We start from the raw sequence: 27,462 nt of genomic DNA, 5'->3' as shown, positions 1-27,462 counted from the left end.
TCGTGATATCGAGCGCTATATAGTGCTCCAACCGACGTCATTATTCCCCTAGCCAGATAATTTTGAAATGCACGCTATTTCGATTCTCTTCAGAAACGAGCGAGCGGAAACTTAGAGCAAAACTATGTCACGTGTGTATGTATTCTCATTTGAGCGATATACATAGAGAGTGATCCGTCAGAAATACAATTCACAAAATTGTCCAAATAATTCTCTTAGATTTGAAGAAACAGAAAATATTTTTGAAAACACACAATTTGTATAATTTTACGAAACACAAAAAAATATAATACAGAAAAAATTTTTTAGAGTAAAAGCTATTGTGTCCAAAGTGCCAGTTGTAATTCTAATTAATTATTTAATTTCTGTTAATTGGTATTAAATTTTACTATCCATTATTTAGAAGAAAAATAGTTAAGAAAAGTTAAAAAATATGTATATGTATGTAAAAAGTAAAATTAAAATTTTCTTATATCACAGAAAATAATTTAAAAAAAAATTTTTTTATATATGATTTTCTGTATATATACATATATATACGCATATATATTTTAAATTTGAATGTTTTAATTTACATAAGCGCTGAATCTTATATAAACCGTTCGCTTTCAATGTCTTAGTTTTGTGAACAAAACATTTTTTCTGATTAAAATAATTCTCCTAATTAATCCACAATTATTAAATCTTCTTAAAAATAAATAAAAATACACAAGAAATATAAAAGATATAAAAAAAAAAACATTTCACAGTGGGCTAAAAAAAATCAATTCTGGAAATGGACCAAATTTCGAAGAATTTGTACAACCGTGATGTACTAAAACTATACATATTATTTACGCACATTCGTATGCGTATTGATTTCCAAACAACATGCAACTATAGCGAGTGTCCTAATGATAAGACTAATGAGAACACAGTTTACAATACCATGAAGAAAAACCTATACGTGGTTTTTGTCGTTTAGAGTATTGATTGAGGTGATTTATATTCGGATCATTCGTGTTTCTCTCTGATAATTATTTTGGCCTTTGTAGAGAATAGAACTAGAAATGACTAAGCTTATAGTTAAATTAAATCAAATTAAATTATGAACCAAAAATCCGAAGCGTCGTCGCCATGCAAGGCATTTTAAACGAAGCAATCGAGATTAATCGAACAAATTCGGATGTCTTATGTCGCCGACGATTATTTTGATTTACAGAAAGCCAAAATTTCTCACAAGGGTAGTTTAGGATCGTGATTTCTCACCGGGAACGGCGTCGTTTTTCTTCCTTATCGTGTCATATATGCGTCGACGCGATTGTCGTGTGACATTCATTCGTCATCATTTGCAGCGATATTATAGTGAAAGCTCGACATAGAAAAGAGATAAAGAAGGAAAGGAGAGCTCGAAGACTTTATTTGGCTATCGGGATACGCAATGTCGTTTTCCAGCAAGATGCTGACGACAGGTGAAGCGTAATTGAAGATATAAAAGGCCCCTGAAATAGAAGCCGACTTTCACGTGGTCAGAAGCTTCCAAAGCGAGCGAGATTTCGCTTTAATGAGCTCGTCCCGAGACCCGTTATCGAGAGTTTGATGCGATAAGAGGATTTATTTATATTGGATCTAAACGCATACCGAATTGAAAGGCTTTTGGACCCCTTTGAAGATTAACATCTATCCTTCGAAATTTAATTAAATTTAACTTTAAAAAAATGTAAATAAGATTTAATCAATTATTAATTATTTAATTAGATTTTTAATTTAATCTAATTTAAAATTATATATGTGTGATTTTTCGAGAACTATCTTGTATACTTTGCTTTTCTAAAATATCGCGAAAAGATAACACGTTTTAAGATCAATGCATATTCATTTTTTCCACTTTTCGAGAAAATTTTGAGATATTTTTCTTTTTATGACACTTTTTGTACGTTCACGTGTGCAGTCATTACTGCAGTGTCCTCTCGTGTAAATCGATCGATCTTGGCGCTGAATTGAATTTTGCATGCGGCGTAACGTAGCGCGGTTTGCGGGTCACGTGTCCAGTGGCAATGATCAAAAGATCCATTAGGCCTCTATGGTCGCCGCCGTGATTACGGTGCACGATATCACAGCTTGATCGCGACGCGATAGACAATTTGCTTTGTGGCGAACGAGAAACTCTTCGCTGGAATTTCATCAGTAATCCTAATTATTATTGTTTTCTCCTTTCTTTAATTCCATTTCCCGTTACGTTATTACTTTAGAAATATACTTCCCTCATTATTTTTATTATTTTTTGTTTATCTTATTATTGCAACGCAAATGAAAAATAATAAACAATCTACAATGATATACGAAGAAATCCATAACGCGATTGGACCGAATTGTGCAATTAGTTTATTATTAATCTATCGATAGATTGCGTGAACAATTGAAATCTGAATTATCGAATTTATATTAATTATCGCTACTATATACTTATTAGATATACCTATATGTATGTATATTACTCTACTATGTGTGTGTCTGTGTGTCCTCTCTTTATATATTAAAATTATAAAATTATTACAAATCCGTAAGTGATTTATTATGGTAATCAGGTATCAAATTAAATTGAATTTAATATGCAATTTCCATTTAATAACATATAAAAAAATATGACGGAAAGCACAGAGATGAATGTTCGAAAAATTAAAGTTAAGCGAGTGGCATTTGCTATTCGTGATTTTATTTGCATTAATTATGTAGAATTTGGTATGCCGTAATTATTAAAAATAGCCAATTTCATTTAAATATCTGCATATTTATATATATATATATAAATCCTTTTGCATAAAATATTTTAATAAATTAATTTATCTCTCATGTAATTTTCGCGGTCGTTTCATCGATTCTTTCTCTCCAAATTGAATGGGCTTCCTATTAGAGCATTTACCAGGTTTCTTTCACGTGTATATTATAATCACATTCTTACAGATAATCTCTTATCATTCTGCATTACGTATTGCCTATAATTTATGAAGTAATTATCAAGTATTAATAATCATAATTAAAATATGAAAGTATTAATAATCATAATTAAAATATAAAAAAGAAATTTTATACATATTATATATATAATCTTATTATATAATAAATTGATACAAATAATGTATTAATTAATTTTTGTAATTATACAATTTATATTTTCAATATAACACACATTATCATGTAATATACAAAATTTTGCAATAAGAAAATCTGTAATAAAAAGAAAATTATATCTTTATGGAATACAGTATCAATCGAATATAATTAATCGGGCAATAGTAGCAAATGCACATTCATTTTATACTAAATAGAACCATCATTTTACATTAAGTAGGTCCATCCAAAAGAAACTCAGAGTAATAGCAGAGCAGGATATATAGAATGCAGTTACTAACTGCGCGAACGAGAGAGCCATGCTCCAATTTGCAACAGAGCAGCCTTAAGCTGCAGTTTGCAGTGTTTGTGGTCAATGAAACGGCGTTGGTTGCCAAGGATCGAAAGCTTTGCTCTTAGCCGCAAAAGCTCGTCGTACAATTGAACGGCACGTATCCAATCGATATGTACATATACAAAGTACTCGTATAAAATTTTTGACTATTTAAAATAATAAAAATTTCATTATATATTACAAAAATATGGACAAAGAAATGGAATAAACAAATTATGTATCAAGTAACGCAAAACAACGGAGAGTTGTAATACATGCAATTTCTACTCCTTAATAATCTACAAATAAGCTTGTAATAATTATCATAGAATTAATACAATTTACAAAACTGTAAAAATTCAATTCGTATTAGTATCTAATATTTGGTAATATTTAAAACTTCAAAAGTTTATTAGTTAACAATTAATCACTTATTAATTATAGTTTCAGTTATCAATTAGTTATCAATAAGTAAATAATTAATTACTCAGTTAATTAATTAGTCAATCATTAATTATTAACTATCATTATTATTTATTATTAATTTTGTTATTTAACAAATGAGAAATAAGAAAGAATAAAAAGATAATATATTAATTTGTAAGCTTTATATAATTAAATAAAGTAAAAAAATTTAGCGTTATTATTTAATAACTAGTCTAAGAGAGAGAAAGGGGGGGGGCAAGAAAGAGAGAGAGAGAGAGAAAGAGTTAAGCAACATATTAAAAGGTTAAATATCTCTTTTTTGATCCTCTCACAATTCGAAATTCGAAATATGTAGTATCAGTTTGCAATTCACAAATGGAGTGACTTGACAATTGTGCAACATTCGAGAAACCACCGCTGCAAAATTGCGGTGCGAGATCGTGTTTCGCAATACAAGAGTCACGTGAAAGCTGCCTAAGCCGCAACTAATGTACAATGGGGAAACAGAGCATCAGAAAAAAACGTAAAAAAGCGGTCCTGCTAAAAGTTCGAGTTAATTCCTTCAAATCCCGTGATATTCTCGCGACTGATGGTAAAGATACCAGGCTATTTATAAAATTCACATCTCGAAAAGTTTATTTCTTGCAAATAGTCTTGCATCCATATTCTAAAAAAATTTTAAAGAATAGAAAAAAAAATAAAAGGTAATAAAATTTATAGTAAAATAAAATAATATAATATAAAGATTAAATAATATAAAGATAAAATGATATTTATTACTCGCGATTATATTATTCACATTTCACATACATATTTTATTTTGCTTGTTAAAAATGACTATTTTTGTCACTAAGCGTCAAAAGGCCAAATTATATCAAGGGATAGATGATTATGTCACGGGCAATGATCATATGAATATTATGTTTATGACTTCTCGAAATGGTTCAATTTTACACACACCCACGCGCGATATATCTGAAAGTCGTCACATCCACGTCAACACGGCTATGAATCCTTATAACGTTTCCTTATTGTCGGCAGTACGAACAGTGTTATGAAACAGTACTATGAAAGCGAAACATCGCTCTTGCGTTTCCCTTCGTCGTTGCAGCCTCCCCAATCCTCATTCCAGTTGTCGTGATGCATTCGGCGCGAAACGGCCGTAAACATACAATATATATGTACACAATCGAACTGCAGCGCTTACACCCGCTGTTGTATTCAACACCCAATACTGTATATATATATATGCAATATGCGCGCCCTAGTAATTTTCTTTGTATACGGATCGCACAGCTTTCGAGTGAGATATGGAAACTGCAATGGATTTATTCAATAAATGAACTCCTTTAAATAAAGATTATTCAAATTTCAGAAATAATAAAAATATTTTTTATGAAAGAAACGAGAAAACGGAGAATTACGAATTTATTATATATGTAAATTAGTTAATTATTAAAGCTAGTTAATTATTAAACTTAACTACTAATTGAGTATTATAAATTGTTTATCTATTATTTATTTAAACTAGTTATTAATTCAATTATTTTTTCAATTATTAATTCTCTCAAATTTTAGAAAAAGAGAAAGAGAATGCTTTTTTTTAATTCACAAATTTATCAATTTACAGAAGTATTGTATTTATAAGGTTACATTTAATCTATCCCTTGGATGTATATTTAATAATAATACAAATTATAAGTATACATAATACAAAGTTTAAGTATATATAATATTTAATTCTTACCTTCTTTTGTTAATGTTAGTCTGAGATTTGATTTTCTTGATGTTTGATAACCAGAATTGCAATTATTAGGAAGAAAAATGAATAATAAACTTCAATTAATTATAATAATACTTTGTTTTCTCTCCCTCTTTCTCTATCTTTAAAAAAACTATCCAAAATATTCTTGTGTTTTCAATTATAAATATATATGATAAATACAATAAAGAGATAAAATTTAATATTATAATTTTGTTAAAATTAGATTGTAACAGAGTTTTAACTGGTAAAGTAATGATACTGCCGATATTTCATCAGATATTAATTTATATTAAATAATTTTTGTCAACTACATTTTTTTGTATATCATATTTTTATTTTCTTTTTATTTTTAGTTTCTCTTATTATCAATATGTAAACCTATTATGTGATTCACCCCGGCTTTACTTATATATTGAAATTTAGAAAACTAAAGCCCTAATTATAAAATAAAAGAGTAAAAAAGAAGGATGAAGGATGTACATAAATGTTCCAATGGAAGTTCTCGCGCTGAGAATAAGATAGAAAGAGACAAAAAAAGATAGAAAGAGACAGATAAAGAGAGAGATAGAAGTCTGTTATTCATATCCTGTTTCGTTAACCAAGTAAATAAGAGAACTGAGAGTTAACTAATTTTACCGGAGTATATCGCCGCCAGCAATATAATCGGAAACACGTATATATTTCCGCCAACGCGATACGCGGTAAAATTATATTTGCAAACAAAGTTGCTAGTTTTTCAAGAGAAATCTCTGTTATATAATATTTACCGTCGAGAGTGCGTTTCACAACTCGTTAATGGAATAAATCGTAGTTACTCTGAATACATCCCTCCGAAATAAATGAATTATTTGGTTAATCAGAATATAATTTTTTGGTAGTAAAGATTCAAATTTTTTATTTTATTTTCAATGTAAAAATTTCGATAATCAAGAAGTTAATTAAAAATTTGTTAATCAAAAACTGTTGATAAATTAAAATATCTTCCACATCTCGCATAAATTTTTCGTCGCATATATGTATATCTTTAAAATTAAATTCTTTAAATTAAAATTAAAAATTAGATAGAGAATGATATCATATTTTTTATTAATACGCTAGTGGGATATCTTTGTTGAAAGTATGGGGAATTTAGAGGCCGGGATTACTTAACCGGCAAAAGCGTTAAGGGAGGAAATAAAAAATGAAATGGGAAAAGAGAGCGACGCCTTGGAAATACAGAGAAGTTTCAGAAAAATATATGAAGCACAAAGGAAATTATTTGTAACGAGAACCTCACCTTCTGTACGCTCGATGAATTTTTCGAGAAACATATGATAATTCCAAGTAATATTTAACAATAAAAAATTTAACAATTAAATATTATAACTTCGTCAATAGCACGAGAAAAAATTAGAGAAAAAGGAATTAAAAAGTAAAAACACCGGTATCGACTTTTCCCACTTTATTCGTAATAAGTAGATTTCTATTATATTTTATGGATCTCTCTCTTGTAAGCACGAATACTTCCTTTTTGTGCAGCAATCTTTTGTATCATGTTTCGATTTTTATGTCTCTATATTGTGTTTTTATCTCCCCCGAGCTTGATGTTAAAAATCGATATGTAATACGCTCACCATGATGCTCATCCATCAAGAAAGAAGGCTCCAATTTTATAAATACATTTTTTTAATTCTACAAGTATTTCTTGTGTCATAAAAATTGATTGCAATAGAATTAAATTTTATAAAAAAATAATTATAAAAATTTTATATGTATATGTAATATACTGAAAACGCTTCTAATTAGATTCTAATTAGAAATATATTAGTAATTACATAATATATTATTAAATAATTCTAATTATATACTATATTGTGTTGTGCAATTATATAAAATGTATTTCTTCTTCTTAATTGACCAATTGCAATTGGACCTAGCATCTAGATTTAGAGGTTTAGGAAGTTAGGGAAGTTAGAGTTTAAGTTTCGCGTTTGGTGTCTCTTCCTTAACGAACCAACGGCAAATAATAACGAACGCGATAAAACTGACTAGCATCTATTATTCAGTAACGGTTCTCTCTTTCTCTTTCGATCCTCGATAAATTGCCCGAGCCGAAAGTAGTGCAAAACTATGGATCAAAAGTGACGACCTGGCCGGAATTTCAACGAGCGTTTACTTCATTACTTCGGGAGCTTCCTAAACTTTCACGGCCTTCAATAGATTAATACATTCTGTTAGGTCAAGACTGTAAATTGGCTCCGTGCTTTCTTTGCGCACGGAAGATATTATTTATATTTACATTTTTACATTAAATTTAACATGTTTTAATTTCTTTCATATTGTGAGTCGTCGCGTGATTGAACATCAGGATATCGTAGTAACAAGTGTAATGTCATAAAAAAATAATAAAATAATAAGTTCAAGTAATAAGAAATCGATGAAATAATGAATAAATTAATAATATTGATATATTTCAATATAATATAATATTGATATCAATATCAAAATACATTTAAATAAATAAAATGATATAATTATGATGATAATATTTTTGTTTATATTTGTCTTTACATTTTTATATGTGTACGTGCAAAATATTATATCGAAGTTCTTTAGCTCGCACGACTGCGAAGCCATTTTCGTTAAAGGCGCGCGCGTTATCGCGTTATCGACGATAGCTAAAATGCCATTTTCTACGTGCCTGCATCTTGATAAAGCTGGTAACAGCAGCAGTATGTTGCGCAAGCAGCAACATGCAATTCCCGTCGAAAAATGATTTCCACGAAAGATCGTGACAGCCGTAGCAGCTTAAAGTTGGTAATTTTGTCACACCGCAAAACACCGCTCTCCTTCCGCTTTCGTGATCGCGCTTGTGTCATATAGTTTATCTTACAATCGCATAAAAGTATAAAAAAAAGAAGAAAAGAGATTTTATATTATATGAGAGATTATAGATTAATAGATTATCTGTGTGTGAGAGAAAGATTATTAGAGACTTCAGAAGTTTGATGACTGACAGTTGGATTGGTCACGTGTTATGGATCTTCTGTTTTGATATCGAAACTTCCAGGAAACTAAATTGCTCGCGACAAACAGAAGAAATCCTTCCAAATTCACAAATAACAAAAAGTAGACAGTTTTATTCTACCTTTTCTCTTTTCGAATAAAAATTTGATAAAGCGGAAAAAATATTATATTCAAACAAAATGTTATTTGATTTGTTTTAATAAATCAAGCAATGTTATTTAGCAGCAACAGCAGATAATATTTAATTCATAAATAAAATTTTTTACGGAATATACATAACTTGTGTGTAACTCTGCCAAGTACGGATAAATTTAATAATAATCTATCTTAATTTAATAATAATATAGTTTTATATAACTATATAACAAATTTACTAAAGTATATTAAAGAGTAGAAAATAATATAAAATAGAATAAAAGATAATAAAAACAGAAAAATTTGCAAGAAACTGGCTGGTTAAATTGTGGGTGTTTATTAAACTGAAAAAAAAAATTGAGAATCTGCAAACAGTAGAAAAAAAAAGAATTTTTGTCGTAAAAATAATATTTCTGTCTACCATTGATTAGATGAAGCAAAATTTAATAACACATATAAAGCTGAAAAATAACAACCGTAAAAATATGCGATAAATATCTTGCATTTCGATATGTGGGACATTAATCTTACACTTAAGCGCCTGGTACCGTGGAATCTATTTCGAGTTAAGTGCACCATTACGTAGAGCTGCATAATACGATGCGATATACGTGCTGCAGCATCCTGTTAAGTTTTAATTAACAGGCGAGAGCGCGGATAATGCGCTCCCTGCAAGACGAAGCATTTCCGGTTCGCTTGTACACTTTTATCCTTCGGTATATCGAGATAGCTGATACTTGAGTAATCGATATGTAACGCCCCACAAGTGCAATTAGAACTTCGTACGATATATCTAACAATAAGTTGGTTAATTAAACCGAGCACGGATAAGTACACCCCAATAATATGCTCATATAATTATAGTATTATTTGGACAAAACTTCTTCGAAATTTGTATGCTAAATTTTGTAATAACTTGCGACTGCCGATTTCTTTTGCAGAATTTCTATCTATCTATCTAACAATCGATATATTACTATGTATATCTACTATTTATATTACTGTCGATATTTTTATTTACCGTTGATTATCTACGTTTGAAAGATTTCGTATGAATAGATTTTTTCAACGAATATAATTTAATTAATTAAATCAAGCATACAGATAAATATATCTCAATTCTATTTTAATTTTATTTTGTCCTTTTCTATATTATATCATTATTTTTAAATATTTTACTATTAATTCAATTTTTCTATCATACACACACACACATTATTTTATTCAATTTCTTAATAAAATAAATAAAATAATCAAAGGTGCGCAAACACAAGTTTTCCTTTACAAAATTATTAGCTATTTACTCGCAAACAATGCTATTCATGATATAAAGGTGGACGTGTAAAGACAGTGCAGCTCACTAAATTTTCAATGCAATTTCGGGACAACCTCTGTCTCGAAACTTGAGGCTGTAGGTCACTGTGTGTAGTCAACAGCGAACAATATAGATCCCGCACAACTTCGACAAAAGTTATGCAAATTGCGGCGGCAATATCTCGACTCATTGTCAGTAATATCTTTAAAACGGCCCGTACAAATATAAAGGAAAAGTTTCAATATAAATTGCCTGCATTCTTTCAATTATCTCTCATCAAAAATTAGAGAATATAGCTTACTTTTATTATTTCTATAAAAGACTTATCAAATTTTGTCGTAATCAAGTTGCGCGTAAAGATAGTACGAATATTACTAACAAATTATAGAAAGAGAAAGAAAAAAAATGTAGAATAATAATATAATAATTCTGGAATATATATCAAGATTCCCCCTCCCCCACCCCCGAAATATAAAGGAAAAGTTTCAATATAAATTGCCTGCATTCTTTCAATTATCTCTCATCAAGAATTACAGAATATAGCTTACTTTTATTATTTCTATAAAAGACTTATCAAATTTTGTCGTAATCAAGTTGTGCGTAAAGATAGTACGAATATTACTAACAAATTATAGAAAGAGAAAGAAAAAAATGTAGAATAATAATATAATAATTCTGGAATATATATCAAGATTCCCCCTCCCCCACCCCCGAGAATTCGCTCAATATTTTAAAGAAAGTGTTGACGGATTCGCGCAATCACAATTTCCGCCGCCAAAGGTTTTTTTGTCGCCGCCGTACCAAAATGAGAAGAAAAAAAGAAGGGAAAAACCAATTTTCGACTGATTTAATTGCTGCCGATAAATCACTCCCCTTTGCCGACGATTTGCGTCGAAACGAAACGCGAGTTATGAAAACGATAGCCTTCTTTTTCTTTCTTTATTTTAGGCATCGTGATTGCGTTCAACCGTTTGTAAAAAGAAAGAACAGAAAACGAAAAAGTGAAGGAAAAACGACGCGAAAAGGTGTAATTGAATTTCTTCGTTCTACTCTTCGTCTTCGGTTGGTCTGACCTGCATTTTAAATTCCGCAGAAATTTATACCACGGCAATGAAATCTAATCCCGGCGGGAACGAGATACCGTAGAAAATTCAGTGAGAAAATGACTGCGATACTAATTGGTTTAAGTTTTACAATCTATTATTATCCTGAGTTTCTTATAACCGAGTTACTCAAGTAATTGAAAATTCATATTCAAACAGAAGCAAATTAATAATTTATTTAAAATTAACATCACAGAAAACCAAAGAAATAAGAGAGAGAAATTATTAAGTTTAATAAAAAATAAATAACAAGTTTAATAAAAAAAAAAACAAACAGAAAATGCAGTTTATCAAGTAAAAAAAATGCGTTTTCTTCATTCTGGATCGATTTTTAGACCGCGGTTTTCCCGACGTGGGCGAGTTTTAGTCCAACAATTCTTCTTTATTAAGGATTAAGTTAACTCATGGATTAAGGCTACTGCGAGAATTACAGCAAAGCGTTTTAAATTGTTATAGTAATCCCAATCCCGTTTCTCCTTGAGATGAACTTGTTACGTAATTCCACGCGCTCGACATACCGCCATTAATCTAACCATCGTGGACCACCCTATGACCAGGTCCAGACGAATTTCAGATGCAGACACATGACCATCTATCCTCCGACCGTGAATCATCCCTCCCTCCCCCCAATGTTTCAAATGAAAATGAGGATTTATTGAGCTCAGATAATATCGCAAATAAAGCGTTACACGCGATATTGATCTTCGTTTCGGTGATTATATCTCCCCAAACGCGATTTGCACGATCGTCACAAGTTTAATCCGTGGTTTAATTCGCTATAATCACCTTGGCGTTTTATACGTGGAAGAGTATAAGCACGACTCTCTAAAAACAATAATAATTAATAGTTGCGATTTTTTCATGCAGAAAAAGCTGGAAAATAGCGAGTTAAAAATCATTCGATTAAGAATACATCATCTAAGATTCATATAGAAAAAGAAACTCTTAATATTTTTATTAATTAAGCTTATTATTTTTGTTAATATAATATTTTAATTAATCCCTGGTGTTTTTATTAATAGAACATTTTTTATTATATTAAACTTTGTTTCTTCTGTATCAATTTCATATTTTTGTCAGTTTTTTATTTACAATTTATTGATACAATACACGTATATATATATATACTATATGTATATATTGCTTTTTCTCATATCTCTCTCTTTATTTAATCTTATGAGTATATTAATTCGTTGCCATACTATTTTTTCTATAAGCTGCAATAAGATTCTGTAATTCTCTTCTATAATCGTAAAGTATGCCAAGCAATTTTTTGTTGATGTAATAGTTTATAATAGGAATATTGTGACGTGTTTTGAGACAGAGAATTCGAAACAAGATATCCATTCTTGTTTCTCGTTTCTTCCGTCGATAGAATGAGACAAACAAAGAGAAGCTTCCGTTATTGTCGACAATGTGTTCGTGAAAGAACCATGCAATCATAGAATACGGCCTCATTTTGAAGTTTCGTCTGCTTCTTAAATGTCGGAATTTTAATTATGCTTCCAGACAAACGCATTATTTGCGAAAAAATATCATAAAATAAAATTTCAATATTTAATTATACTACGAAACAATAGACAATATTTTTCAACGTCTCTTTTTAGTTAATTTAGTTTTTCTAATTAATTTCGCAAAATTAATTTTCTTTATTTAATTTATAAAAATATGTGAATGTAATAATAATATACATACTAAATAGAGCATATATATAATCGACATTATATAATATCAAATTGATAAAAACAAAATTGACAGAGATTGACCCTCAAAAACATATAAGTATTCATTAAATATTCGCAAATATTGTGATTGACACAATGTCAAGCATAAACTAACTGTCAAATATCGCGTAATTATATTTGTCATTATATGTCATATGATTATAAATATTATAATAAAGGAATATTTGCAGAGAAAGAGAGAGAGAAAGAGAAAAAGAAAAGAAAGAAATTGACAGCGGTTGTCTGTTTAATTATCCTAGGATGTTCTTTCACAAGCGAATTCCATCTCGCGAGTTCCATCTGTTTCGCGAATTGGCGAGAGAGAGAGAGAGAGAGAGAGAAAGAGAAAAAGGAAGATGGCTCTTTTAGCGACTGGAAATTGAACTTTCCAGCGTTATCTAGCAGCCTCCTGGCCTTAATCTAAGGGATTATTACTTACTTCGAGGCCCGTCTTCCTTGTCACTCTCATTACTCTTCGCTTTTCCCCGTCTTATCCTTAAAAGGATACGATCTTGCAAAGAACGACAGCTTGCGTAAGATTTTTGCGGAAAGAGATTGGTCTAGCAATTCGAAATCGTTTGATAAAATTACATTACATTGCACTTCGATATTTAAGGAACAATTACTTTAAATCGCGAATTGTCCGTACATAGAGTATATTATAATAATTTATTAACTATTATTTTTGATAAACTAATAAAAAAATATTTATGCTCCCTAAAGCACAAATCTTATTTTAAAATTATATTTACTCTAACATTAAGATAAACCTATTTGTATCTAATATTGTTATTTTCTAATTTTCTACCAAATTTTCTTTATTTTTTAGGATATATATTCAATAAAAACTTTATTCTTGGCTAACAGTTTCCTCATCACAAAATCTTTGTCGCGTCCACTTCAAAACTTTCCTTTTAGAGCGCGATGTTTCGAGTTGCAATTGCAGCAGTTGCGACCAGTATATAACGGAGCATATGCTGCTTGACTATAACTATTTGCACAGTCTGATGACCACTGAAGATTAAGTTAGACATACTGATACATGCACCCTTTGCTGCTAATAGTCTCAAACAAGCATTAATGTTGTTATGCAATAATCGCGCGCGCATTTCGAAACTATTATTAAGGTCTAACTGCATCTGCAGGTCTTAGACAAACATTTTGAGAGCTATTTTTCTCTTACTTTTATTATTATTATTATTAAATATTTCTAAATTTATCAGAATTATTATTTTATTTATTTAAAAATTAAAAATCTAAGCTTTAGAAACTTTAAAATAATATTTTACACTAAATTCTATAAAATTAAATGCAGGTGAATTAACGTTAATTAGAAATTTATAGCAAACTAAATTTTAAAAGAAAGATTCTTCGTTTAAAATAAATTTTAAAACCTTGTTTTTTGCCATAAAAGTCTTTATCTTTGTAATCGTTATTGTATACAATTATTTAAAAGTTATCAGCTCCTTGACAATTTTTGCGAAGTTGGTGAGAAGAGAAAAACGAAAGACATAAGTTCTGGAGATCGATCGAAACATCGATTGCCATATCTAGTTAGTCATAAGTAGAAGAGACCTGGCTGCGGTCAGACACGCGGTGCCGTCAGCCGCCACTCGATAATAATGCGTGTCACCAGGAGTTCACCAATTTTGTCCGATGCATGAGATTAACGTGATCGAGTTTGATCGACGTCGAGTAAAACTGATGATTATTATGGCAGCTCTTCGCAAATCATACGCTTATTTATATTTTTATGTAGTATTATATATCTTTATCATGTATTCTTTCTATTGAACACAACAAACAAGATTAATTAACTAACTTGATTTTTTTAAAGAGAAGATTATTTAATTCAAAACTTTTGAAGCTTAATGTATAATTAATTTGTGTACACATATACACACATACATACAGTTAGCACCTTTAAAAATTATTATGTTATTATAAATATATAAAATATTTTTTTATTTATGAGAATTTTTAAATATCAATCTTTTTTCTATTTTGAAGAAATAGCTCTTGAAAAAAATTAATTATGCGTGAAAAGATATTCCGACAATTTATTCATTTCGCTTCCTCATAGAGGAAGCTTTGTTTTTTTTTATTATCAATTTTGGTGGTTTTGAATTTCAAACGGATTTTCTCTTTCGCAATCCTCTCGGTAAATCGTTGCCTTCGTGATAGAGCAGTTTCTTTTCAAAATAAAAACAAGCCGGTGGGAAATGCAGATGTGCTTCTCGCTCTCTTTGATATGTTAAAACTGAGGAATCCCGTTGCGAAAGAAAACTGCCACGCGCATCTTAAATCAGATCCCGTTTCTTTCAGTCTTTGAATCGCGAACCAATAAAGTTCATCAGCAATCGGAGGCGTGTGCAAATTGGCTTTTGACGTCCGTCGTCAAAAGGATTATCGAAGATTCTCTCCCCGAAGGGGAAGCGTTTTAGCTTAAATCTTCGGTAATTAAGCTTTAGATATCATCTTCATCGCGTAAAAAATCGAACGGCTTGTTCGAAAGCTAAAATTTCGCTAATATCAAATATCAAGTTTCTATGGAATATGAAATGTGTAGTTCTAACTTTTCTATTCTTGATCGAAGAATAAAAATTCTTTCATATATATAATGCATATGTATAACTTATTAATTTTAAAATGCAAGTTATTTTTTTTTTTTTTTAATTTTAATTAGATAGTATTGCGAATGTTTGCACCAAAGTTTAAGTATGTCGGATAATTTTTGTTTAATCTATTTAAAATGTTTATTTATTCTTTTTTAAATATTATTTTTGAATCGTAGAAAAAATTTCTGATTTCTGCTATAAATTTCTCGATAAATTGTATACAATTCTATACTAAATTTATATTGTAAACATATTTACATTTATTATTAAAAAATATTAATATATTATAACTTTTATAAAAATTAAAGAATTTTTGTAATGAGACTAACGATATTTATATATACATATATGTCTTATTTTAGAATAATTTTACACAAGAAAATATAGTATTATTGCAAAGCTTTTCTATCAGAATACATTGTTTTAATTTGTATTGTACTACAGTTGTTAAAATATTTTGCGGTAATATTTTTGTCTTTTTCAAATCCAATTATCTCACGAAAGCTGCACTGCGCGAATAATTTTTTTTGCTATTCATTATATATGCATTAAATAACATTTAAAAAAGAATGTAATAAAAATCTGCTTATTACATTCGAATGCGTTCAAACACGCCACACAAAATTTCCAAGCGGCCTACTTTGTTACCTTCAGATAAGTCCTCAAAATAATATAAACTTGTGCCATGTGTGTTTGTATGCGCGGGTGTAGGATTTCGTCGAGATGTGTACCGGAGACTAGTGACGGAAACTAGGACGCGCGCGACGTAAAGATTTGTTGAAAAGAATTGCAAATAGCGCACGTGGAACGGACTGTGATATGTATGTTTGAAAGGAGACGAGGCGAGGCACAGTTTGCGACGCACTTGTTTAAGTCGGGATAAGCTCTTCCTTCGGAAAGCCTCGAAACATCACAAACTACTCCGAGAGTTAGCTAAAATACCAGTGCGGTGCATTTACAAAATGATAAGAATATTTGTGATAAGATAGCACAAAATTTTTCACTGTTATTTAATTGAACAGTTTAATTAAAAGAACTAATAAAGAAAATATAAAAAAATAAGAGAATTTAATAAAATTTAATAAAAACCAATAAAAATAATTTTGTTGTAATAATTAAAACGAAAAGATCTAATAAAACAGTATAATAATAAAAAATAATAGCAAAATAATAAAATAAAGCATTTTTAAAGATGATTAATAAATTAGTATTTCGCCTTCTTTTCTGTACATTGTAATAAAACAAACAAAAAAATTACAAAAATCATTAACTTTTATGTATTTTAAATTTGTAACATTTCTTTAAGACAAAAGATTCTTTCTTTATAAATTTACTAAAGTGATCCTAAAGTAATATTAGATTAAAATCTCTAAGACATATGGCGATTCTTTTATCGTCACTCTGATGATAAAATCTAGCTAGTGTCGCTATATCAAACGCGGCATCTCACACACATCCTGGCTTTAAAACTTTTCTGAAGTGTAAGACAAATTTTATTGTTTTCTTTGCTGATGCTGGAAAGCGTCTTGGTTCAATCAGCAACTTATTTTCGCGAAAGAGACGAAAATACTCGCATCAAAGAGAACTCATAATCTAATCTGCAAAAGTTTCGTAAAGTGAGGTCGAGTCTGATCAAAGCAAAGAAGAAGCTTTCCACCCTAACTTTTTCACTGCGTGAGCTTAGAGCTTACCGAATCGCTTCGAATGTGAGCTTTTTCGATGCGATACGATTTATGTGAATTCGTCATGGTGAATTCGAAATATTAGGTATACCAAAAACCATTGGTTATCTCTCTTCTTCTGTCTATTTAAAACAATTTTTTTCTTAAGATAAATATATAAATATTAGATAATAGTATTTTTTTTCAAAAATTATATGCAATCAAAGAGAGATATTCATTTTTATCAACTTTATATTTTATACATATATATTTGTAAGTTAACTTGCGTATGTATATTTTCTCATATATATACATATATAAATTAAATGTTTATTGTTATATATTTTATTATATATTTTTTGTTTAATTATCTTTTTTCTCATTTTAAACTTTTTACTTCTTTTTCATAGGAAATTATTTTTTTTACTGATTATACCATTATTTACTGGACACCCTATATTCTCAGATTACGCCAACGAACGTCTTTCACGAGCGATTTTCGCTATTTTCTACGGTCATATCCTTCGCTTTATATCCTTGCTTTACAATCATAAGCCGTATTCTCAGCTTGTTCTGCCTTCACGATCGACCGGCCGATTTTCCATCCTATCGCCTGTGGATACGAATAGTATACATATATCTGTTGCATTTCTATCGGAAAAACGACGTCTTTGCGATGCATTATTATTTGTAAATATGCATATGTGAATTCTACCATCGCTTTATCGTTTGAAAATTTTAAACGGACTTTTATTGTAAACAAAAATTTGCATCATAAAAAGTGATGTAATTTTTTAAAGTGAAATAACGAAATATTTCCCCTTTTTAAAGGTTTTAAAGTTAAATCCAATTTGATTTAATAAAAACTCTTAATTTATCTCTTTATATCTACAATGTAATTGTGATTTATCTGTAATATATAATATTTTACAAGAAAAGAGAAAAGAATAAGAGTATAAAATAATCGATATGAAAACAAGAAACGAATCGAGTTTTGTTATATAAGTCAACATTAGTACGATTATTCCCTTTTATGAAAGTTGTATCTGTTTTACAACGTGATATTAAAACGCACATTTACGGATTGCTTCTTGAATATTTACTTAACGTAGCTACATTAAAACGGACGAGCAATAAATGATCTTGTCGCCGTAACCTTTCGAAGAATATTTCACCAGCGTTGCGACCTTATTTTGCACGAATTACGATTGCGGGACTAGCTGCATCGTAAGCTAAGATTCATAACTTCGTGCTAAGATTCTTAATTATACAACGGCTAAATGCACATTCTACATCAAACTGTAATGCGGACAAGTTTTGCGGTAAGGAAGATAAATATGCTATGCATTGTTCAGCAAAACCGAATTTATTTACTGATCGCACTCCGGCGAAATATTAGCTTCACCATTTAACAATACTTATAAATTAAAATAAAACAATAAAAAAGAATATATAAAATTGAAATATAATTATAATTCACGTCAAGATAATTTTAATTGAGCAAATAAAATATATCGACTATTTTAAAAATAAAATTTTTGTATCGGAAACTACTTGACATATGAATTAATATTCTGTAGTCGACCAGTTCTGATAAATCGATAACGACAAAGATAACGAAGAGATGAAATATTTTTATCGGCAAAAGTGCCGTGATCGTTTATTTGTGCGAACCTGAAAAGTTTCCAATCTCTCGGTACTCGTGTAATATCGAATTTAGTTTCAGCCAAAGGCTCCTACGTTCTCCCCGTGTAAGTGTTCGTAAAAAAAAGCTTAGTCGAGAAGCGTCTTCCAAGTTTACGCCTGTAACGAGAACGAGCGTAACTTCGAACGCGAGTTCGAAGCTGAAACAAGGGCTTGGTGCGATACTCTTTTTGTTAAATTCTGCGTGGTTGCTGAAGTCCGAAGTAATATAGAAAGCTTTAGTGTTAATCGAATGTTTCAAACTTTTTAATTGAACTAGCTTGTTCGAGCAGTTTATCAAATTACAAGATCAAATATCTTGGATTTAGTTTTTAATAAACGATAAAACACGAAAAATTTTTCAATTTAGCTTTTACATTACGATTAGAAAAGAAAAAAGCGCTCGCTTTTCTTATGATTCCCATTAATTATGCGAGAGTAAATTTTATAACGCGTTAACTTCTGTTACGTAATGCAAATACATTTATAATATATTATTTGCTGAAAATACTGCAGATATTTATTCAAGATATTAATATTTACGCACGGTACACCCGAATTTCTGAGCTGATGGATAACGAAATATGTCGACGAACTACTAAAGTTTAATTGCGTTTGCACTGCTTCAATGTAATGAGGGAAACTACTTATTTAAAATATGCTAATTAGTAAGTTGAAGTTAGAGAACTCTAATATTACCGCGTTTTATTCGTTATTAGATTACTAACATTTTTGAAGTTTCATTCAAATGCAAATTTTTTCTTTCAAATGCAATTATCTCTCTTTCTATAAGATATCTTAAGAAATCATTGTTTAGACGATGCCAATGGGCGTCTTTTTGATATTGTCAACAATGAAAAAATAAAAACAAAATAATCAAACATATTTTTAAAGTATAAATAAAAAACTATATTTAATATACATATGTATAAATGAAATATCGATATACATAAATAAATATATTTCTCTATAAAATTTATGTATAATCGGATAAGAGATAAAAAATTCCATATAATGAAAAGTTTCTCTTCTTTACAGATTTAAACAGAATATTTTTTTAATAAAAAAAAATATAAAAAGGAAGCGTCTTTTCTATTTATGAATATAATCCAAGTTTATGCCTGTTTTATCATTATTTTACAATTTCAATTTCTGCGAATGCAGGTTTAACTAGACTCTGTGTTTGCTTGCGAATTAAATACGAGGGCGATGAAACGAATGTGTTGGTAAATCGCGTGCGTGCAAATCAACCTCTCTCTGTCTCTCTATTTCTCTTTAATCCAATAACGAATGCAATATTTGTCGCTCGGCAGCGAGTGTATATGACGCGCGCAATTTTCTAGTTGATATTACTTTATCACAATATGTAAAAACAAAAACATATCATATATATTGCAACATTTTCTCAGCACTGAAGTACTTGAGGTTTAATCCAGTAATTATTTTAATTTTCATAAAAGACAAGAAAAATTATACGTTTTCCGATTTTAATCATGCTAAATAATATTCTTATCAAATTTTATTTTACGTTTGTTTTATATATATCACTAATACATAAAATAATAATTTAAATATAAATTGACACAAATAATTTAGTATAATAAAAAATAAAATAATAATAATTTATGATTTAATTATGACATTCTCTTAATACTTCTTGCAAAATTTTCTATTAAAACATGATAAAAAATATAAATCTAAAGTATCTCTCTTGAAAAAGATGTCAAGAAATAAAAGTATAATGAAAATTAGATATGGAATACATCATAAAACATGAAAAATGTTATACTTCTCACAATATTATATGTTCTGTACACATATATATAAAGCTGTCCATAAAAAAACCAAACTTTAAAAAAAACATCCGAATGCGATAAATCATTGTTTAGACGATGCCAATGGGCGTCTTTTTGATATTGTCAACAATGAAAAAATAAAAACAAAATAATCAAACATATTTTTAAAGTATAAATAAAAAACTATATTTAATATACATATGTATAAATGAAATATCGATATACATAAATAAATATATTTCTCTATAAAATTTATGTATAATCGGATAAGAGATAAAAAATTCCATATAATGAAAAGTTTCTCTTCTTTACAGATTTAAACAGAATATTTTTTTAATAAAAAAAAATATAAAAAGGAAGCGTCTTTTCTATTTATGAATATAATCCAAGTTTATGCCTGTTTTATCATTATTTTACAATTTCAATTTCTGCGAATGCAGGTTTAACTAGACTCTGTGTTTGCTTGCGAATTAAATACGAGGGCGATGAAACGAATGTGTTGGTAAATCGCGTGCGTGCAAATCAACCTCTCTCTGTCTCTCTATTTCTCTTTAATCCAATAACGAATGCAATATTTGTCGCTCGGCAGCGAGTGTATATGACGCGCGCAATTTTCTAGTTGATATTACTTTATCACAATATGTAAAAACAAAAACATATCATATATATTGCAACATTTTCTCAGCACTGAAGTACTTGAGGTTTAATCCAGTAATTATTTTAATTTTCAAAAAAGACAAGAAAAATTATACGTTTTCCGATTTTAATCATGCTAAATAATATTCTTATCAAATTTTATTTTACGTTTGTTTTATATATATCACTAATACATAAAATAATAATTTAAATATAAATTGACACAAATAATTTAGTATAATAAAAAATAAAATAATAATAATTTATGATTTAATTATGACATTCTCTTAATACTTCTTGCAAAATTTTCTATTAAAACATGATAAAAAATATAAATCTAAAGTATCTCTCTTGAAAAAGATGTCAAGAAATAAAAGTATAATGAAAATTAGATATGGAACACAAACTACTCCGAGAGTTAGCTAAAATACCAGTGCGGTGCATTTACAAAATGATAAGAATATTTGTGATAAGATAGCACAAAATTTTTCACTGTTATTTAATTGAACAGTTTAATTAAAAGAACTAATAAAGAAAATATAAAAAAATAAGAGAATTTAATAAAATTTAATAAAAACCAATAAAAATAATTTTGTTGTAATAATTAAAACGAAAAGATCTAATAAAACAGTATAATAATAAAAAATAATAGCAAAATAATAAAATAAAGCATTTTTAAAGATGATTAATAAATTAGTATTTCGCCTTCTTTTCTGTACATTGTAATAAAACAAACAAAAAAATTACAAAAATCATTAACTTTTATGTATTTTAAATTTGTAACATTTCTTTAAGACAAAAGATTCTTTCTTTATAAATTTACTAAAGTGATCCTAAAGTAATATTAGATTAAAATCTCTAAGACATATGGCGATTCTTTTATCGTCACTCTGATGATAAAATCTAGCTAGTGTCGCTATATCAAACGCGGCATCTCACACACATCCTGGCTTTAAAACTTTTCTGAAGTGTAAGACAAATTTTATTGTTTTCTTTGCTGATGCTGGAAAGCGTCTTGGTTCAATCAGCAACTTATTTTCGCGAAAGAGACGAAAATACTCGCATCAAAGAGAACTCATAATCTAATCTGCAAAAGTTTCGTAAAGTGAGGTCGAGTCTGATCAAAGCAAAGAAGAAGCTTTCCACCCTAACTTTTTCACTGCGTGAGCTTAGAGCTTACCGAATCGCTTCGAATGTGAGCTTTTTCGATGCGATACGATTTATGTGAATTCGTCATGGTGAATTCGAAATATTAGGTATACCAAAAACCATTGGTTATCTCTCTTCTTCTGTCTATTTAAAACAATTTTTTTCTTAAGATAAATATATAAATATTAGATAATAGTATTTTTTTTCAAAAATTATATGCAATCAAAGAGAGATATTCATTTTTATCAACTTTATATTTTATACATATATATTTGTAAGTTAACTTGCGTATGTATATTTTCTCATATATATACATATATAAATTAAATGTTTATTGTTATATATTTTATTATATATTTTTTGTTTAATTATCTTTTTTCTCATTTTAAACTTTTTACTTCTTTTTCATAGGAAATTATTTTTTTTACTGATTATACCATTATTTACTGGACACCCTATATTCTCAGATTACGCCAACGAACGTCTTTCACGAGCGATTTTCGCTATTTTCTACGGTCATATCCTTCGCTTTATATCCTTGCTTTACAATCATAAGCCGTATTCTCAGCTTGTTCTGCCTTCACGATCGACCGGCCGATTTTCCATCCTATCGCCTGTGGATACGAATAGTATACATATATCTGTTGCATTTCTATCGGAAAAACGACGTCTTTGCGATGCATTATTATTTGTAAATATGCATATGTGAATTCTACCATCGCTTTATCGTTTGAAAATTTTAAACGGACTTTTATTGTAAACAAAAATTTGCATCATAAAAAGTGATGTAATTTTTTAAAGTGAAATAACGAAATATTTCCCCTTTTTAAAGGTTTTAAAGTTAAATCCAATTTGATTTAATAAAAACTCTTAATTTATCTCTTTATATCTACAATGTAATTGTGATTTATCTGTAATATATGATATTTTACAAGAAAAGAGAAAAGAATAAGAGTATAAAATAATCGATATGAAAACAAGAAACGAATCGAGTTTTGTTATATAAGTCAACATTTGTACGATTATTCTCTTTTATGAAAGTTGTATCTGTTTTACAACGTGATATTAAAACGCACATTTACGGATTGCTTCTTGAATATTTACTTAACGTAGCTACATTAAAACGGACGAGCAATAAATGATCTTGTCGCCGTAACCTTTCGAAGAATATTTCACCAGCGTTGCGACCTTATTTTGCACGAATTACGATTGCGGGACTAGCTGCATCGTAAGCTAAGATTCATAACTTCGTGCTAAGATTCTTAATTATACAACGGCTAAATGCACATTCTACATCAAACTGTAATGCGGACAAGTTTTGCGGTAAGGAAGATAAATATGCTATGCATTGTTCAGCAAAACCGAATTTATTTACTGATCGCACTCCGGCGAAATATTAGCTTCACCATTTAACGATACTTATAAATTAAAATAAAACAATAAAAAAGAATATATAAAATTGAAATATAATTATAATTCACGTCAAGATAATTTTAATTGAGCAAATAAAATATATCGACTATTTTAAAAATAAAATTTTTGTATCGGAAACTACTTGACATATGAATTAATATTCTGTAGTCGACCAGTTCTGATAAATCGATAACGACAAAGATAACGAAGAGATGAAATATTTTTATCGGCAAAAGTGCCGTGATCGTTTATTTGTGCGAACCTGAAAAGTTTCCAATCTCTCGGTACTCGTGTAATATCGAATTTAGTTTCAGCCAAAGGCTCCTACGTTCTCCCCGTGTAAGTGTTCGTAAAAAAAAGCTTAGTCGAGAAGCGTCTTCCAAGTTTACGCCTGTAACGAGAACGAGCGTAACTTCGAACGCGAGTTCGAAGCTGAAACAAGGGCTTGGTGCGATACTCTTTTTGTTAAATTCTGCGTGGTTGCTGAAGTCCGAAGTAATATAGAAAGCTTTAGTGTTAATCGAATGTTTCAAACTTTTTAATTGAACTAGCTTGTTCGAGCAGTTTATCAAATTACAAGATCAAATATCTTGGATTTAGTTTTTAATAAACGATAAAACACGAAAAATTTTTCAATTTAGCTTTTACATTACGATTAGAAAAGAAAAAAGCGCTCGCTTTTCTTATGATTCCCATTAATTATGCGAGAGTAAATTTTATAACGCGTTAACTTCTGTTACGTAATGCAAATACATTTATAATATATTATTTGCTGAAAATACTGCAGATATTTATTCAAGATATTAATATTTACGCACGGTACACCCGAATTTCTGAGCTGATGGATAACGAAATATGTCGACGAACTACTAAAGTTTAATTGCGTTTGCACTGCTTCAATGTAATGAGGGAAACTACTTATTTAAAATATGCTAATTAGTAAGTTGAAGTTAGAGAACTCTAATATTACCGCGTTTTATTCGTTATTAGATTACTAACATTTTTGAAGTTTCATTCAAATGCAAATTTTTTCTTTCAAATGCAATTATCTCTCTTTCTATAAGATATCTTAAGAAATCATTGTTTAGACGATGCCAATGGGCGTCTTTTTGATATTGTCAACAATGAAAAAATAAAAACAAAATAATCAAACATATTTTTAAAGTATAAATAAAAAACTATATTTAATATACATATGTATAAATGAAATATCGATATACATAAATAAATATATTTCTCTATAAAATTTATGTATAATCGGATAAGAGATAAAAAATTCCATATAATGAAAAGTTTCTCTTCTTTACAGATTTAAACAGAATATTTTTTTAATAAAAAAAAATATAAAAAGGAAGCGTCTTTTCTATTTATGAATATAATCCAAGTTTATGCCTGTTTTATCATTATTTTACAATTTCAATTTCTGCGAATGCAGGTTTAACTAGACTCTGTGTTTGCTTGCGAATTAAATACGAGGGCGATGAAACGAATGTGTTGGTAAATCGCGTGCGTGCAAATCAACCTCTCTCTGTCTCTCTATTTCTCTTTAATCCAATAACGAATGCAATATTTGTCGCTCGGCAGCGAGTGTATATGACGCGCGCAATTTTCTAGTTGATATTACTTTATCACAATATGTAAAAACAAAAACATATCATATATATTGCAACATTTTCTCAGCACTGAAGTACTTGAGGTTTAATCCAGTAATTATTTTAATTTTCAAAAAAGACAAGAAAAATTATACGTTTTCCGATTTTAATCATGCTAAATAATATTCTTATCAAATTTTATTTTACGTTTGTTTTATATATATCACTAATACATAAAATAATAATTTAAATATAAATTGACACAAATAATTTAGTATAATAAAAAATAAAATAATAATAATTTATGATTTAATTATGACATTCTCTTAATACTTCTTGCAAAATTTTCTATTAAAACATGATAAAAAATATAAATCTAAAGTATCTCTCTTGAAAAAGATGTCAAGAAATAAAAGTATAATGAAAATTAGATATGGAATACATCATAAAACATGAAAAATGTTATACTTCTCACAATATTATATGTTCTGTACACATATATATAAAGCTGTCCATAAAAAAACCAAACTTTAAAAAAAACATCCGAATGCGATGACGTGGGGCCATCTGCCTTGTGGCACTGTGTAGTGAGATTGTTTAGCAACTTTCTCACACTACGAGCATGATGCTATCGTTCTTAGTTTACGTTTCATAATGGTTTGAATGAGATTGTGTTCGGCGTTCGTGGCGATTTTTATTACTAAATATATATAATTTAATTTTTATTATAATATATTACTGAATATAAAATTCAATTTTATTCTGCTATTTATGTTTCAGGAGCAAAGTCGCGGCCGCTCTGTTAAACAAACATTTGCAAATAAACGGTATTTCAGCCGGTCTGACTTCTCTGCCGACCGTGGACCAATCGTCACCTGATCCGCAACCGGAAGAGCCGCCGATAACCAGCAGCAGCATGATGAAAAGAGAGCGGAAGGCAGCCAGAACGCTCGGCATCATTATGTCGGCGTTTCTGGCCTGCTGGCTTCCCTTTTTCCTCTGGTAATGTATATTCAATATCACTTCCTCAACCTTATCGCAAAATATTTATCATTCTATCCTTGCTACTACTATAAGTTCAATAACATTTTCACATTCTTGTATTTGCGTGTGTATATTCTTTTCTTATTTCTATTTTTTGTGTATATAATTCTCATATTCCCCTTAATTAATTATTATTAGGAATAAAAGAATTTTTAAGAGATCATGTTAGAAAAAATCTGATTATGTAACAATCAGAAAAAATAATATTTAATTGTTCTTTAATCATTAAAATTAATTATTATTATAAAAAGAAAAAATTAAAAATATATTTATTCTATCATTTTATATTTTTTCTTTGAATCTATTTTTTATTGAACTGTAAATTTGCACAGTTTAATAAAATTTATGAATCTGACGAAAACGTTTTGCTCTTCTTATCAGCGTCATGTGAGGCATACGTTGTGCACAATCTGTCACGGTAATTAACGTTATTTTCTCGCACTAAATAACGTACAGTATATCAGCTTCGCGTCGTGTTCGTTCTTAATTACGTGGGTGGGACTTACGTGGGGTAAATCGTTGGCGTGACGTTGTGTTATCTCATTGAGAGGACTTTTAACTGTGTTTTAAAGAGATACTCGCCATGTCCATTAGGATTTATATGTATTAGTCTTATATTTGTTTAACATTATTTTTATGCTATTAATCATTATTATCGTATTAAATTAGCTACTGTGCTGTAATTTAAAAAAGCATATTACATGTCTCATTTTACTCTAATCATATCATTATTTTTTTTTACGTTGCTTTACGACATTATTAATTGTTAAAAAAAAGGAGGAAAAAGAATACTACATGTCTAATTATCGTTCAAACTCAATGAAAAATTTTGTTCAGTAAAGCATTTTAGAGAATGAAACATTGTTGACGAGAATAGTCTTGAAATTTGATAATTAATTTCACAAAGCGTACATAGAACTATACTACATATGAGGCGTATAGGACGTATCTTTATTCTCTTCTCTGTTGATG

At 29.1% G+C, this 27,462-nt stretch overlaps 1 protein-coding gene across 14 annotated transcripts in view; it reads left to right on the top strand.

The window, feature by feature from the left end:
- Positions 1-26,667, top strand: part of LOC115243173 (octopamine receptor beta-1R-like) — a 45,531-nt gene extending 18,864 nt beyond the window's left edge. For all 14 annotated transcript variants that reach the window (XM_029819948.1, XM_029819947.1, XM_029819946.1 and 11 more), the window contains one exon: positions 26,227-26,667. In XM_029819948.1, the coding sequence (XP_029675808.1) occupies positions 26,227-26,452 (226 nt within the window). In that variant the 3' untranslated portion in view covers positions 26,453-26,667. The remainder of the gene's footprint in view (positions 1-26,226) is intronic.
- Positions 26,668-27,462: the final 795 nt, after the last annotated feature.

Source organism: Formica exsecta, unplaced genomic scaffold (genome assembly GCF_003651465.1).
Source record: "Formica exsecta isolate Colony F162 unplaced genomic scaffold, ASM365146v1 scaffold696, whole genome shotgun sequence".
Lineage (NCBI taxonomy): Eukaryota > Metazoa > Arthropoda > Insecta > Hymenoptera > Formicidae > Formica > Formica exsecta.
Note: the sequence above shows the minus strand (reverse complement) of the source record. Positions and strands in the feature narration are given on the sequence as shown.